The sequence below is a fragment of the Corella eumyota genome, chromosome 3 (genome assembly GCF_963082875.1).
Source record: "Corella eumyota chromosome 3, kaCorEumy4.1, whole genome shotgun sequence".
NCBI classification, from domain to species: Eukaryota; Metazoa; Chordata; class Ascidiacea; order Phlebobranchia; family Corellidae; genus Corella; species Corella eumyota.
Genome location: NC_137492.1, coordinates 2930451 through 2945803, shown reverse-complemented (window position 1 = coordinate 2945803; position 15353 = coordinate 2930451). Strand labels below are relative to the sequence as shown.

The 15353-nt window shown below is 28.7% G+C and overlaps 2 protein-coding genes across 2 annotated transcripts; both read left to right on the top strand.

Moving 5' to 3' along the window:
• The first annotated feature begins 996 nt into the window (after nt 1-996).
• Nucleotides 997-3181, top strand: LOC145745336 (DNA repair protein complementing XP-A cells homolog). The gene has a single exon (XM_082563385.1). It carries the CDS (start codon nt 1318-1320, stop codon nt 2554-2556), a length of 1239 nt encoding a protein of 412 aa, XP_082419511.1. The 5' UTR covers nt 997-1317; the 3' UTR covers nt 2557-3181.
• Nucleotides 3182-3185: 4 nt separating this feature from the next.
• On the top strand, nt 3186-13495 carry LOC145745335 (uncharacterized). Its single transcript, XM_082563384.1, has 16 exons — nt 3186-3407; nt 3553-3670; nt 5137-5278; nt 5550-5647; nt 6641-6826; nt 7685-7787; nt 8469-8653; nt 9030-9225; nt 10119-10268; nt 10428-10545; nt 10663-10792; nt 10938-11079; nt 11204-11346; nt 11699-11910; nt 11990-12112; nt 12185-13495. The coding sequence occupies exons 1-16, from the start codon at nt 3258-3260 to the stop codon at nt 12482-12484; spliced, it is 2496 nt and encodes an 831-aa protein (XP_082419510.1). The 5' UTR covers nt 3186-3257; the 3' UTR covers nt 12485-13495.
• The last annotated feature ends 1858 nt before the right edge of the window (nt 13496-15353 follow it).

Genomic DNA, 15353 nt, shown 5'->3' with positions numbered 1-15353 from the left:
CGGCGTTACTGGCCAGTCGTGCCAAATGCCTGATCATACTATAACCTGGGTCATTTAAGTTTGTTCCTATGCTTCCTATACGTATCTACTCGACCATACAGCCCTAAATAGACAAGCACAGTATAAAGTAGTTGTGAATTGTACAATTTACAATCGTATAAAAGGCTTCAGTAAGCGTAGTAAATCACATAACGTTGCAAAGATGATAGAGTAGTTAAAAGGAAACGGCGTGATTTGGCCTGCAGTAATTTAGTATTTTCTCCTTGAAAAGGTCAGGTTTGTTTCCGTGATTAGATTGGACGTAATAACATGGATTATAACACCTATACTAACCTATCGGTTTAATTGAGATTAAGTTTTTTTTTTTTAACTACAGCTGTATTTTGGAAACTTACCAAAATGTTTATAATAAAAACAAATTTCTTAAAACCATTTCAATTTTAATTTCACCTTGGGAGTTATCTCTAAGCCTTAATTTGTTTAGTCAATATTTGTTTTTGCTGCCTGACCACAAACAGATTTGCAACTCGCTAATGACGTTGACTTGGCAATAGTAATAAAATTAACCCTACGGACGCAACGTTACCAAATCCCCCGCGTATTTTAGCAAAATTAGATTTTATAAGAGGAGAGATAATTTGTTGAAAAATAAAGATGAAAAAGGTAGAAGTGTAGATAATGCATGAATGATTTTACGTGTGTAAAATCACGTGGTAATTCTTTAACGTCATTGCCGCGTGGGTAATACAGTGTTTCCAAATAATTATTGTAAATCTATTAAAACCCTTTACCGTGAATTTTCTACTAAATTAAATTATTCTCCAAAAGTAGTTATAAGTTATATATGGCCAGTAGTTCATAATTTATTGCAAATTTTAAATCTGTTAAAAGGAATTTATGTAGTAGAGTTTTTTTGGGGGGAAACATGGCCAACTGAAGAGATAGTAAACAACACCATTTTCGAGAATTGTTATTGTCAACCTAATGGTAAAAACGTGCGACGAGCGATGCAGCACGTTGTATAATAATTAAACAAAAATAATTTTGCACGAACGATGCAATTTTATTTATTACGTCAGCATGCCTATGTTATTACGCTAGTGTGTTAATGTTTTTAAAGTAAGAGCAGTTTGTTATTTAGACCTAGCTGACCTTTTTACAAAATTAAAATTGCAAAGTCAAAATTTATAAAATTTTCGTTTTGCAGTATAGTCAGGATTAAAAAAAACGTTTTATGGGTAATTTGTTATAGCACATGTATAATTATTTTTGTGTATTGGTTTATGTATTGTAAATTTGTGCAATTAACAATTTAAAATGCCGCGGAGAACGTCGTCCCGTTCAGCAAAGATAAAAGAAGCAGAAATCAACCCAAAACAAATAATAAAACCCAAGATCAGAAACAAAACTAACCCTGTTAAAAATGATAAAAAACAACCCAAAGTAAAAAGCAAAAAATCTAAAAAACAATTAACAGTTTTGCAAAAAAATATTGAAAATAACAATTTAGAGTCAATTGAAGTAGAAGATGAAGCCAAGAACAAATTGTGTGGTGAAGTATTACAAGAGCAAATACCTGAGCCTAAAATTCAAACTCCAAATAACGAAATTGAGTTTGAATGCAATGATAATGAATTAATGGAAGCTGCAATTCTAAGTGAAAACTTAATTGAAAAAAATGAAGATACCTTATTAAACTTACAAGAACAATCATCTGAAAATGACTTAAATTTAATTGATAAAAATATTGAAAATGATAAGGAAATAGTTAATTCTCAAAGTCCAAAAAACTCGCAAGAAAAATTATCTGCTACTCAAGCTGCGCGTTGTGAAAGGAACCGGCAAAAAGCTTTGCTCTTAAGACAAACTAAACTATCTAAAGAATCACTGGAAAACAGTAAATCTTCTTTAACATGTATTAAAGAAGTAGACAGCAATGGCGGATTTTTTATTAAAAACGATGACGAAACAGCATCAAAAAAAATAAAAAAAGTTGAAGAGTTACCACCGGTTATATTTGGAGATATGGAGATTTGTCTAGACTGTGATCAGCCATTTTTAGACTCTTACTTACTAACTACATACGATTACTCGGTTTGCGATAAATGTCGTGATAGTAAAGATAAACACGCTGTAATTACGAAAACTGAAGCCAGAGAGTCATACCTTCTAAGCGAGGTAGACTTAACTGTTCGAGAACCAATTTTAAAGTTTATGGTTAAGAAAAATCCAAGGCATAACAGTTGGGGGGATATGAAATTGTACTTGAGACTACAAATTGAGCAGAGAGCTATGGAGGTTTGGAAAACTCCGGAAGCTTTGGAAGAAGAGCATAAGCGTCGGGAAGAAAACCGAGAAAAGGCGAAACAAATTAAATTTAAGAAGAAAATGGTGAAATTGAGAAAAGAGGTTCGAAGTAGCTTATTTACTAAACAAGCAGGGGGGCATATTCATGTGTATGGAACAGAAACACAATGTGAAGATGAAAGTGACGACGATATGTGGCAAAAAAGTTGCAAGACATGTGGATATACATTAAAATTTGAAAAAATGTGATATTTATTCACAAGTTAACCATATATTGCACCACCTTTTTTATGTTAAAATTTAATGCTTAGTTGCTTTAGGCAATAATAATCACTGCCAAAAACTTTTTAAATTCTTGTGCGGATTTAAATGTTTATTCTCAGGAAAAAATTATTTTGTATATTTGTTTTTTGTAAAACATAATTGCAACATTACTAATACTTCGTATGCCATTGTTACAACTATTGACATGATATTTGATATTCACTAAGGTTTATTTTTTAAATTATAAAACTTTGAATTATTAACAAAAAAATTAAATATTTTACTTTTAACCCGTTGAATTATGTATTTGTAATCTACTTTTAGTTTTATTTGTTTTAGCTTTCATTGCTTTGAAATCCAGACAGCATAAAGTTTATTGTCAATAGTTCTATTATATCTATTCAATTCGTACCCTGCTATTTAAACTGGTTAGATTTCAATGTGTTAGCTAAAATATAATACTACCAGTGGATGCTTTAAAAAAAACTATTGAATACTATGAATTGAAAGGTTACCAGTCTATTTAAATTGAATAAATCTGCAAAAATTGACCTATTTTTAGTAAAGTTTGTTCTTTAGAAAATATTTTACCTATTTTTCTATTTTTTCAGTTATAAGTTTTTTAAGTTGCAATACAGATCCATGTAGTACAAAATTTGGTTAAAAAAAATCGTTTTAAAAACAAGATGTTTCAAGGTAATGGTATTCATTCTTCAAGGCCCATTGACATGAAGGGTAATGGAGTAAGGCACAGTGGTAATGGTACAAGACATAACAACAACATAAAACCCATTATTGAAAACCATTCGTCGAATAGCACGCCGATACCAATACAGGTATTTTGTTGTCTTAACAAAAATGATTGAAGTTGATTTAATATTGTAACTGATATTGGCTTGTATTTTAAGGGTAATAACAAACTTTATATTTTTTTATTTTTTTTTGCATTTGAGATAAAATAAAAATTAATTGTTGATTAAGGGCAAGGTGCGACAAACGAAAAAAGTTCGGCGTCGATCAACAACCGAATCAACAGACTCAACAGATTCCCTTTCTAATCCGGGGACCCCTCAAGATGCCGAACATTCACCCGTACAAGGTAACAACTTTTTTTTATTAAAAGTACTTACCATACTTTTAATAAAAAGTGTATTAGGTATCAGTTGTAGAATTTTCTGTTTAACTATGTTTTATAAATAAGATCAATTCAGTGTTACTAAAAAACCACAAGTAAAAGAATGTGCTCTGTTGCCAAGGTTGGCATTTAAAAATTTTCAGGTTGTGGTTGTTATAAGTATCTTGTGGTGGTTTTATCTGTTAAGAAGGTTAAACTCAAGTAACGTTAACTGCCAACCTTCAAATATAATTTAAAAATTAAATCTGAAACTGCTGACCACCATTTTTTTTTAAATTGTCATTTTTGAAACGCGAATTTTTTTAGTAAATTGCTAGTTGCCTATTTTTATCAATTTTGTGTTGTTAATAAATAGTTAGAAGAGATTTAAAATTAAGGTCATGCTGTTTTATTGTAGTTTTCTTCATTCAGTACATTTTTAGATTTTTATATTCATTTTAACAATGTTCTAAAAACAGAATTTTTTACTACATTTTAAAATAGTTTTTTTTTATTATTTATGGTTATTAAAAATCTTAACTCCGCGTGGGCCAAATTGTATATTATAATAACTGGGACAAAACATGCTGGTTTGTTTAGCTTGTTGGCCTATTTACTTTAGCCTAATTCTTACAAATTTGTCAAGGACTTTGCCCTTCAAAGCCTAATATAACAACTTTTTAAGGTTGGGTATTGTAACAACTTTTAATTCAAAAAAAAAATTATTGTTATTTAAAATATATTAAAGTTTTTTTGTAATTTGAAAAGTATATATATAATCATTAACTAGGAAACAACATTTAAACACTAATATTCATGTAGATTATAATCATTAATAAAAAACCACACAATCTTTATTGCCAATTCTCAAGGACATACTGATTAGCAACCTCATAATATTTATAATTAAATTTAAAGAGCACTATGCTTTACTTAAAATGCTTACTCTGGATAATATTTAATTATAGGGTGTTATTCAATAAAAATATTATTAAACATTTCTCTTTAGCTTTATTGCTACCGTGAGTAATACATGACTACGTGATAAAATTATTGTTTTGGTAGTAAAATATCCAAAAGTGGTTTTATTACGTAGTCGTTGTTTTTGTTTTTATTCTCGCTATTCTTACCGCCACTAACAACAACCTTTTTCATGCCTCAGTGCAGCAGAATAATGTCGGAAAAATGGTCTGTCGAACACTCTAAACATCAAATTGGTAGTTTAATAAAAATATTGTGGACATGCTCGATTAAGTGGGACGTTAAAATAATCTTCACCGAAACAAAATAACAAATTTTTACGTGTCTTTTTTTAAACTAATTCAATGAAAAAAATTTTTTATGAATGATTTTAGGCACAACAATAAAAAAAATACAAATTTTTTTTTAAACATTTTTAATTTTTGTGATAATTTTTTTTATTAATGGAATTTTTGTTTCATTTTTTTTAGCTTTTTCACGGTCATTTAGCAATGGTCACTCCAACAGTAACTTAAACGTGTACAATATGTCTCCTAGAAGTACCTCAGTGATGTTTCAATATTACAGCACACCAAGAAGATTTTATCAAAGCTCTTCTGTCACAAATGCCAGGTACATATACGATGTTTATTATTATGTCAAGCCCACTTTGGGTCTTAAAATAGCCTTGGTTTAAATTACAGTTTCTAAAAATAAAGTACCGGTTGTGTAATGATATAAATTTTAAATTCAATGTTATAAAGTTTATTTTTAAAATTATGGGGTGCTTTTATTGAATAAATTAAGGCTGTAAAAATTTTTCTTTTTGAATCAAAGATAGGCTATAAAAAAGCAAAAAAAATACATGAGTTTTGGTATAAATTTTATTATTTATTTATTTTAGAGGTTGTTATTCAAACGATTATACGAACGGTTATTTGAAAAAATCCTTGATGAGAACCACAAGCGAATGTAAATCGCCTGAACCTACAGTTTTAAGTGGTAAGAAAAACTAAAAAAAAAAAAAAATTTGTAAATTTGACCATAGCATTAAAAAAAATTTTTCCAGACATAATAATAATAATTTTATGTTTACATTTTTTTCCAACTAAGCATAGTAGTGTTATTGTTCTTCTAATAGTAAGTCAAAGCAAATATTTACGTTTTTCGCTTTGTTATTGTCGTTTATTTACCAAATGATTTATCGGAAAAATTCCCAATTAATATAAAAAGCGTTTACCTTCTGCATTCATCTATCTTGATTGGTTAATAAAAGTGAGATGACAATATAATGCTTGTGCTAGTGAATGAGCAATGCCTAACAATTGATGACTAAGTCGTGTTTGGTTACTGGTTAATATTTAATAGGTGTGTAAATATGTGCAGTAGGTTGTGTTTGCTGGCTGACTAACTCCTATTCATTATTGCTAGACAAAGTTAATTACATTTTTATTAAACTTTTTTTTGTTTTTTTTAAATGGCATTTTTGTAATGGGTTTTATTGTAAATTTTTAAAGCACTTGTATTGATTATTTATGGTTTTTGCTAACACATGTATTATTTATGGAAAAACTTGTTTTTAATTGCCAAATTTTTTTTTTCTTTTTTAATTATTTTTTTTGGCTGCATACATTTTTTTAATAAAATTAGGAAGTTTTGATTTAAATGTCAGAGTTTTTGTAATTTTTTTGCAAAATTTAATTCTATATTCTGCAATTACACAAAGTATGCTGTTTAAATATTTGTAGTTTGCTGAAAACGAAATTAAATAAAAACACATTGGTATTAATTATTAATTAATTCATAAAATAAACATTCGGTGTCCATGTTTTTAAGCCTACGCCAATTAGTAAGCCTCTTATTAAAGTAATTTTATGTCACATGAAAATTTAAATGGTTTATTTATTATTTAAATACTTTATTTTTTATTATTATTTAAATACTAATTTTATTTTCAAATTAATTTTTTTTAATTTTGTCAAATCATTTTTTTAGGTATTCCCCCTACCCTTCAGCAAGATGTGATGGAGGACCCTCGAAGGAGAGCGTACTCCGAGTCAGCCAAGAAAGAGGTCAACTCCTCAATGCATATGAGTCGTTTGTCTGCTCTCAAGAAGTTGAAGAAAAAGTTGGCAAGAAGTGGAAGTTTGAGGAACAAACATCATAAAGAAGAAACAAACAGTAATTTTAACTGCGAATAATTTAAAAAGTTTAAGTTTATTTATTCATTAAGGTTGCCTTTATTTTGCAAGGTTAATTTTATTTATAAGTGTTTTTAATTGTTAAATTTCAAATCGAATTAAATTTTTTTATAATATTTATTAGATATTGTATAATTTTTTAGCCCATTTTTGATTTTTTTTAGGATTTTTTAGTAAACTAATATTATTATGCCAAAAATTTTAGCTTTAATTTTAGCTAAAAAAAATTGTAATAATTGAATATAAAAATAGAGTATTGCCCAATACTATTACATACAAACAAAGTGAGTATTTTGCAATAAACTGACTAATTGTTACTAATGTAACGAAAAACTACTATGAAATTCAATATCAGGAAGCTCTTACCTACTTAAATATGTTAAACTAATTTCCTGCCATTTAGATTAATGATAATTGCATCATTTATATTGATTTGCAACATTTACAAAACTTAATTTTGGTTGGTCTATTTTTTTCGGGTTTTTGCATTTTTGTGGTAATGTTTTGCAGGTATGGAGATATCCGTCATTTTTTTAAAATTTTTTTAGTAGGGCAAATGTCATGCAATTGTAAAAAAAGTAAAAATAAAAGCGTATTGTTATCACATTTTTTTTCTATGCTTGGGTAAATATGATCCATCATTTTTTTCTTAAAAATTTTTGACTGCAGTTTATTTATACAGCTAAAGTAATAATAGAATGTCTACAAAACCAAAAAACAAAAGTGTTCAATACCAAACTTTGTAAAAAATATTGCATTTTTTTTAAATTTTTGTAGTCTATTGTAATGCCAATCCTATATAATAAAAAAAATAACTTTATTTTTATTTGTTTTTTAGATCAGGGTAATGACAAGTCAATGGAAAGAATAAATTCATTGGAAAAAGTTGAAGAAGGGAGACCTTTCAGATCACGTTTAGTTGATCAAAATTCGAACCATTGGTAAGTTAAAAACATTTTTTTTTAAATATCATAAATTTATTTTATTTTATTAAACGGTTTATTTAAAAAAATGCAATTTGTTGTTTTTTACACTTGGTTAATATAAAGTAGCAGTATTGTAACATTTTTATGGCCCAATTTAAACAAAGGACTATTATTTAAATAAACTCCCGCATGGCTTTAATGGTGGTTTTAGTCTTAACACTGACTTACTTAACTTAAAGTTATGGTCACATGTTAATATAATGCTTTAAGTATATAGCGTTAAAATTAAGTAAATATATATATAATTTAAATTAAATGTATTCTTGTAATATTTTATGGAGCTTTTTGCTAAATTTATAAGTCTTGTTTTTTAAATTTTTTGTAAATTAATTTTTGATTAATTAATACTGTCAACCATTTTTTTGTTGGCATTTAAGAAATTCTCCATGCTTACCCTAAGGTGTTAATGTAATTAATAAAGATAAACAAATTGTGTATGTGTTAATATGCTTTGATATACAAATAACCGCAACACATATTTTATACAAAATTACTGAAAATATTCGGAAATTGTAAATTTCAATTTTTTTAAAAAATTTTTCAAATCATTATAAATTTTTGCTTTTTTGTTATTTTCATATACCTTTTATTTTGCAAATTTTTAAAGCTATTTTTAAAAACATTTTTTGTTTGCAGCTCTGCAAAACGAAATATTTTTTGTGAAGAAGACGAAATGAAATTCACTGGATTATCAATACACGAGGAAAATGAAACAAATATTAAGAAGGAAGGTCATATCAACTCTGCAGCTTCATTTACTGATCTTGACACGAAAAATGAAGAAGATTGCGCCCTTCTAATATACCAACGGTTTTTAGAAGGTATTAATAATGAATAAAATTAATAATGGTATTAAAAATGTAATATTTTTTTAAATTTTATATTTGTTGTTGCAAAAATTGTAAATATTTTTCATTTACATCTTAACCATTGGCGCCAAAATTTTAAAAATAATTCCTAGAAATTCATGTTTTTAAAAACAATAGGAATTATGTAAGTATATTAAAAAGGAGTAATTTAATTTTTGACTATGTCATTCGTCTGTTTGGCTCCAATTGTAATAAATATTTTCCGGAAATGTTTTTACACAAAAATAACTTAACTGTAAAAAACGCACCAATACATTGGTATTCATAGAATTTAAAACAATATGTTTTTTTGAAACATTTAAAAAAAAATTTTGTTCAAAAATTACAGAGCATAGTTGTTATGATGTGATGCCAACCAGCTGCAGACTGGTTGTCTTTGACACATTACTTCCAGCTTGTAAGGCCTTTAATGCCCTTATTCTTAACTCTGTGAGGTCTGCTCCCTTATGGGATGCCAAGCAGGGGGTTCACATCGGAATGTTGACTGTCACCGATTTTATAAAAGTGATCGTCACCTGCCATAAGTAAGTGACTTCAAAATTTTAATTTTAGGAATATTTTTTTGTAAAATTATTTTTATAAATTATATAATAAAATTTGCTTTATTTAAGTATATTTATGAAAAGAATAAATAGGCCATCAAAAATTAACTACATTAAATTTTTCATGTTACAACCTAAGGGGTTATGTAATTTGATATCAAATTCATGTTAAAATTTCGATTTTGTAAGTCAGCAAAAAAGTAATTGCATGTCTACACCAAGGCCTCAAATTGCCTTTGCAAATATTTGCATATTGATTTTGTGTTTTAAAATGCCATATTGATGTATGGAATCTGATAAGAAAAAATCAAAATAGTTGACGTGGATAGTTTGTGGTCTACCATTTCTTTACTGCATGTGATTGTTGGGTGTAATTCTGGTTTAAAACGATGTAAATATTTTGAATTATGTGTTTTTCTTGAAACCAATGCACTACAATACCTATAAATATGTTACTAAAATATAGTGTTTTTTTTGATTTATGCTATAAATTATGAAAAAAATTGGGCTTATATTTACAATATATACATTAAATATGTTGCATAAAGGTTTATTGTCAAGTGGTTAACCATTAACTGCTGTTAATGATCACTTGTATTTATTTATAGTTTTTTGTACACATAAAGTAGATAATATATTTATAACAGGTCATTCTTATTAAAAATTAAATTTAGCCCCAAACCATTATCTAAAAAAATTGAAGGGCCCATTTTTAAATAATTTTTGGGTAGTTTTTTTGTCTTAACAGGGTAGGGCTACATTTCTGGTGACTTTTTAAGGGGTGATAGTGTTTTAATCCAAAAATGCTTTAAATTACATTATTTTAACTTTTATTTTTTTACAAATTAATTTTTTTTTTTTTAATTTTTTTTTAGGTCTCCTCTTTATAGAGTTGAAACACTTGAAGATTTAACTTTAGATTCGTGGAGAAATATCTTGAAATTAAAACCTGCATTTACAAGTATTAACCCTTCAGATACTCTATTACATTCTCTTCATATTCTACTCAAAAACCATTTTCATGGGTAAGTTTCAGAATTATTAAACACTTTTATTGGTAAATTTAATTTTTTTTTTGCAGAAAAATAACTAAGTAGGCCTATATAAAATATTAAAATTTTCGTTAAAATTCTTTTTTTTGGAAATTTTTTTGTTAATTATTAATTTTTTTATTAAATTTTTAGAGTACCGGTAGTTGACGACAGAAGCGGAGATGTGTTTCATATTATTAACTACAAGCGAATACTAAGATTTCTCTACCTCTTTATCCATGAAATACCCAAACCTCGATTCATGAAACAAGTAAAAACATAAATTCAAAATAAATTTTTTTACTTAAATTTATTTAAAAAAAAAATTATTACAATTTTTAAATGTGGGTGTTTTTAAAAAGTTATAAAGATTTTTTTTTTTGTGTAGAGTTTGGGTGAATGTAAGATTGGGACTTTCAAAAATGTAGCAACAGTTCAAAAAAATCAAACTTTATTGGATGCTTTGGAAATTATTGTAGACCAACAACTTACTGCTCTGCCAGTTGTTAATGAATATGGTAACCCCAATTTTTTTAAATTTATTTTAACAGTATGTTAGTCGGTAAATAATGAAGAAAGCTAAATTTTTAATTTATTAAAAAAAAAGAAAAAAAACGTAAAATTGTTTTGTTAAAAATAGATTTCAATTCTTTTTTCCTTTAGGTGAAGTAGTTGATGTGTTTTGTAAGTTGGATATAATTCCCCTCGCAGCTCATAGAATGTATCACCATCTTGATATGAAAATTAGTACGGCTCTTTCTTACAGGCATTTACCTTTAGTGGATGATACATTACCCGATGAAAGGTAGCAACATAATTATATTAACCGAAAATCCATTTTTTAATATTCAAATAATTTTAACTTAAAATTTTTATTGAATCCTCTTTTATTTAAAAAAGCATAAAATTATAAACGAATTTATTTTTAGCAGTGGTAATTCCCCCCACCCTATCCGGCCACCCCCAACCCCTACTTCTGTTTCAAGCCCTAACCCCTCCACAATCACCTCACATCTTGATTATTATTCCCAAAGAACAGAGCAGAGAAAAAGTGCAGTACGTGGGCATACTGGTAAGAATTTTTATATTTATTTATTTGTGAAATTTTATCGATTTTAAGAATTGGATATTTTTATTTATTGTTTTTTTTAATTAAATTTAACTAAGTTTTTTATATAAACCATTTAGTATTTTTCTATTTAGTTTTTTTATTACTATAAATTTAATAGCATGTTTTTACATTATCGAATTAATTAAATTTTGAGTATGAATGTATAAGTCATTTCATGAATGTTTTCTTTTTTATTAATATTCAAAAAAAATTTTGATGTAGTCTTAGTTACTTTATAACTTTAACAGATAAATTTGTTTAAAATTTTCGAAAAAAGTTTAATAGAGAAAAAAATATTTTTATTTTTTTTTAGTTGTTCGACCAGGCCGTAACAACCATAATTCTCCAACACCATCAAACAAACTTCCACAGTCACCATTATCAACCAGTAAAAACCAGACTGGTGCAACCAGTAGACACCAGCAGCCAATGACATCATACGAACCAAATATTCTGTCAAGCAGAACCCGACATAATTCGTTTTCCAATCCATTGGTGAAATGTAGACTGACCGATAGTTTATTGGTAGGAAAAAACAAATTGAAATTATATTAATATTTTTTTTTTACAAAATTTTTTTAAAACTAAAAATGTTATTTTTTAGTATGTTATCGATAGACTGGTTTCAACTGAGGCAAACTTGCTGGTAGTTGTTAAAGAAACTTCTGATAAAATGATTGGAGTGGTGACTGTGTCTGACGTGCTTAGATTTATAACCTGTTTCAAGGTAAAATTTTGTGAAAAAAAATTTAAAAAATTTTTGTTTAAAAAAGAAGTTTTAAATTTTTTTATTTTTAAGGAGGAGCAGCCTTCACCTCTTCTTGCTCCTACAAGATCCAGCGACTCTTCCGACCAATCCTTACCACTAGGTAGCAGTGGTGAGCTTATATTTGGCGACTTTTGCGCATCTGACAATACCTTGTTCGAAGGAACATCATTTTTGGAGCGAAGTAGAAAAATATCGGATAGCTCCACTCATATGATGAATGATAGCGGTTATAGTTCTTCATCTACCATGAGGTTAAAATCAAATAATTTCGATTCAAAATCATTTAAAGGACAAGTTTTAAAGGTCGGTGCCGAAATGGAACGTGCCTAGCTTTTTGATTGGTCGTTAAGCCCAATCACCCCTTTTCGATTGGTCGATATTTAGTGGGCGGAGCTTGGAATAGGGGAACGCTTTTTAGTTTTCGCAAAATTCATTTTTTTGTCAATTTTTGATTTTTTTTACTTTTTCGTGCCTAAATTTTTTGTTCCGATTACAATAATACGAATGTGAATTTTAAATTGCTTTACTTTAATGCTTGCTACATTTTCTAAGTTGTTTTCCTTATGTGCCCGTAGTTTTTTTTTTTTTGTGTAATTTTTGGTACTGTTTGTTTTTTGTTGGTAGTTTTTTGTTTCTGCACAAGTGAGAAGCGAATATGCATAAAGTGGTATTCATGTGGTGAAGGTGTAAACACATTTCTATAATTTTGCAAAAAAAAAAACATAAATATTTTTAAAAACTCATCATCAGAGTTTAAAAACATTGTGGATAAAAAAGGTTTTACCAAAAGCAAAAAAAAAAAAAATTCTAAATATTTAATATTAGTACAAAAATAACTGTGTTTTTTAATTAAAATGATAATCTAATATGTAACCCAACAAATGTATTTAAATGGTAAAGCTAATTTGCAGTATGAAATTGCTAAATATTTGTTACAATAATTGTTAAAATTTAATTTAGTTACATTTGGCAACGTAGTAATATTTTTTCTTTTTTTTAATGTATATGTTTTTGCCTCGTTTGGATATTTTTTTTGTTTTGTTAAATCTTCCAATGCGGTATTTATTCGCGTAATTTCTTCGCCGTCAGATGTCGCCTTTCATCACTGTACTTGCGTGCCTTTAGTTCCCTATCAAAATCCGACTATTTCAAGTGTGGTCTTGACGTTATAAAATGGTGCTAAACTATTAATATATTTTCAATTTTGAGTTTCATTTTCGATGCATTCTGAAGCAAGGCTGTTATGATAATACCTTTTCAGATACGACTTAGTTTACAATGTCGAAACCGAATTGATTTTGTCTTGTAATTCCTTCGACAAATAAATTGTGTTATTTCTGATTTTGTTGTGTTTATTCAAAGTTAAATAGAGATTATCCAATGCAGTGTAATTGCATTAAAATTGTTTTTTGCATAGTGAAACTGAATGAATTGTTAAGTATAACATATAACATTCAGTAGTTTGTTTTGGAAGTAAAGTATACGCCAGGCTGCCAATTCAAACCAATTTACTTACCTATAGTTATGTTGAATTGACTGCTTTTTAATTAAAGGTTACTTTGATTAGTGATGATAAGATGCCGGCCAAAGGCACTTGCGCTATCTGATAAGCAAGTAATTAATTCATTTGCTAAAATAGAAAAAAAAAGATTTTTGACATTTTCTATAAACTTTTACGATTCATATTTTTATAGATGTAACTTGCAAAACAAGAAAACTAGTGGTGGATTTAGCGGAAGATTTGAACGAAAAATGCAACGCCAGCATATACAGAATAAAACTTTACAATACAGACAAAATAAAAGTTACATTAGGATGGGTGCCAATCCCGCTAAGTAACGAAAAAATCCAAGAAGTATTCTCGGAAAGATTCGGGGAAGTCCACAAAGTTTATTTTCGTAAAGACAGCAAAAACCTTATAACTGGAGTTCGTACAATTCTGATGAACAAAGAAGATTTAAAACCAGATACAATTCCGAGCTATATCGAAATAGAGGGGTACGAGATGTTTGTGGCATATGAAAATCAAATTTTTACTTGTAAAAATTGCAACGAAAAAGGACACAAATTCGCTAATTGCCCTAAAAAGTTAGGAGAGTTCCCTAAATTAAACGCAAGCCAGTCCGTATCAGTTTTATCTCGAGACTATACAGATGGCAATAATAAAGATAAAATAGAAGCCGATAAGGAATCACAACCGAACGAGTGCGAGACTGACATAAACATCACTGATAACGAAGCAGACGAAACTTTTACACAGGTAACCTACAAACGTAGGCGTGATACCATCTCCCCTCAAACAGGAAAAAAGCCCAAGGCTTCGAGCCTAAGCGAAAACAAAATAAATGTGGATTGCCCTGGTTGCAAAAGAGAGGCGTGGATACTGGAGTCCAACGATAAGTTCCATTGCTGGAATTGCAACTTGAATTATGATGTAGTGACTGCGTGTTGCGCGGACGACGAAAGGTTTTTGGTCCCAATTAAAAAAACTATCATAGGATGTGTAAGATGCAATCGTACAATGAAAAAACTCCCTTGCTGCAGGCAGTACTCAAGAGAAGCTGTGAACGATGAGCAGGTTTACGATTGTGTAACCTGTGACAAGCGATCATTTAGATGTGCATCTGATACATGCAACAACATGAACATTGTGCCCCCGAAGTCAAGAAGTCGCGCCTGCACTAATAACATCTGTGCAGGAAAAACCATACATTGTGAATGCGGCAAGATTTACTCCGTAACTGTCACTTCGGAGAAGCCGTACACATGTCCCTGTGGAATGACGTTTGAAAGGGATACGGATGCCGGGAAAATAGAAGGTAGTAAAACATGATTGTATTATAGGTTTATTTATTGATTTTTTATTATAAGTATGGTTTTAACAATTGTATCGTATAATGTGGCCGGTCTCCAAGATAAACTTAAAAGAAAAACGGTATTTAATTTTCTGAAACATAAAAAAATCCATATCGCTTGTTTGCAAGAAACTCACTGTACTATGCAAGATCAAAAACTATGGCAAATGGAATTTGGGGGCGAAATAGAATGGTCGCACGGCACAAGTAGGAGCAAGGGCGTTGCGATCTGTTTGTCTAGGACTATAAATTACAAAATATATGACGTTATCAAGGATACGGACGGTAGATTTATTATTCTAAACATTAAAATTAATGACGAACGATTGACCTTGGCTAGCATA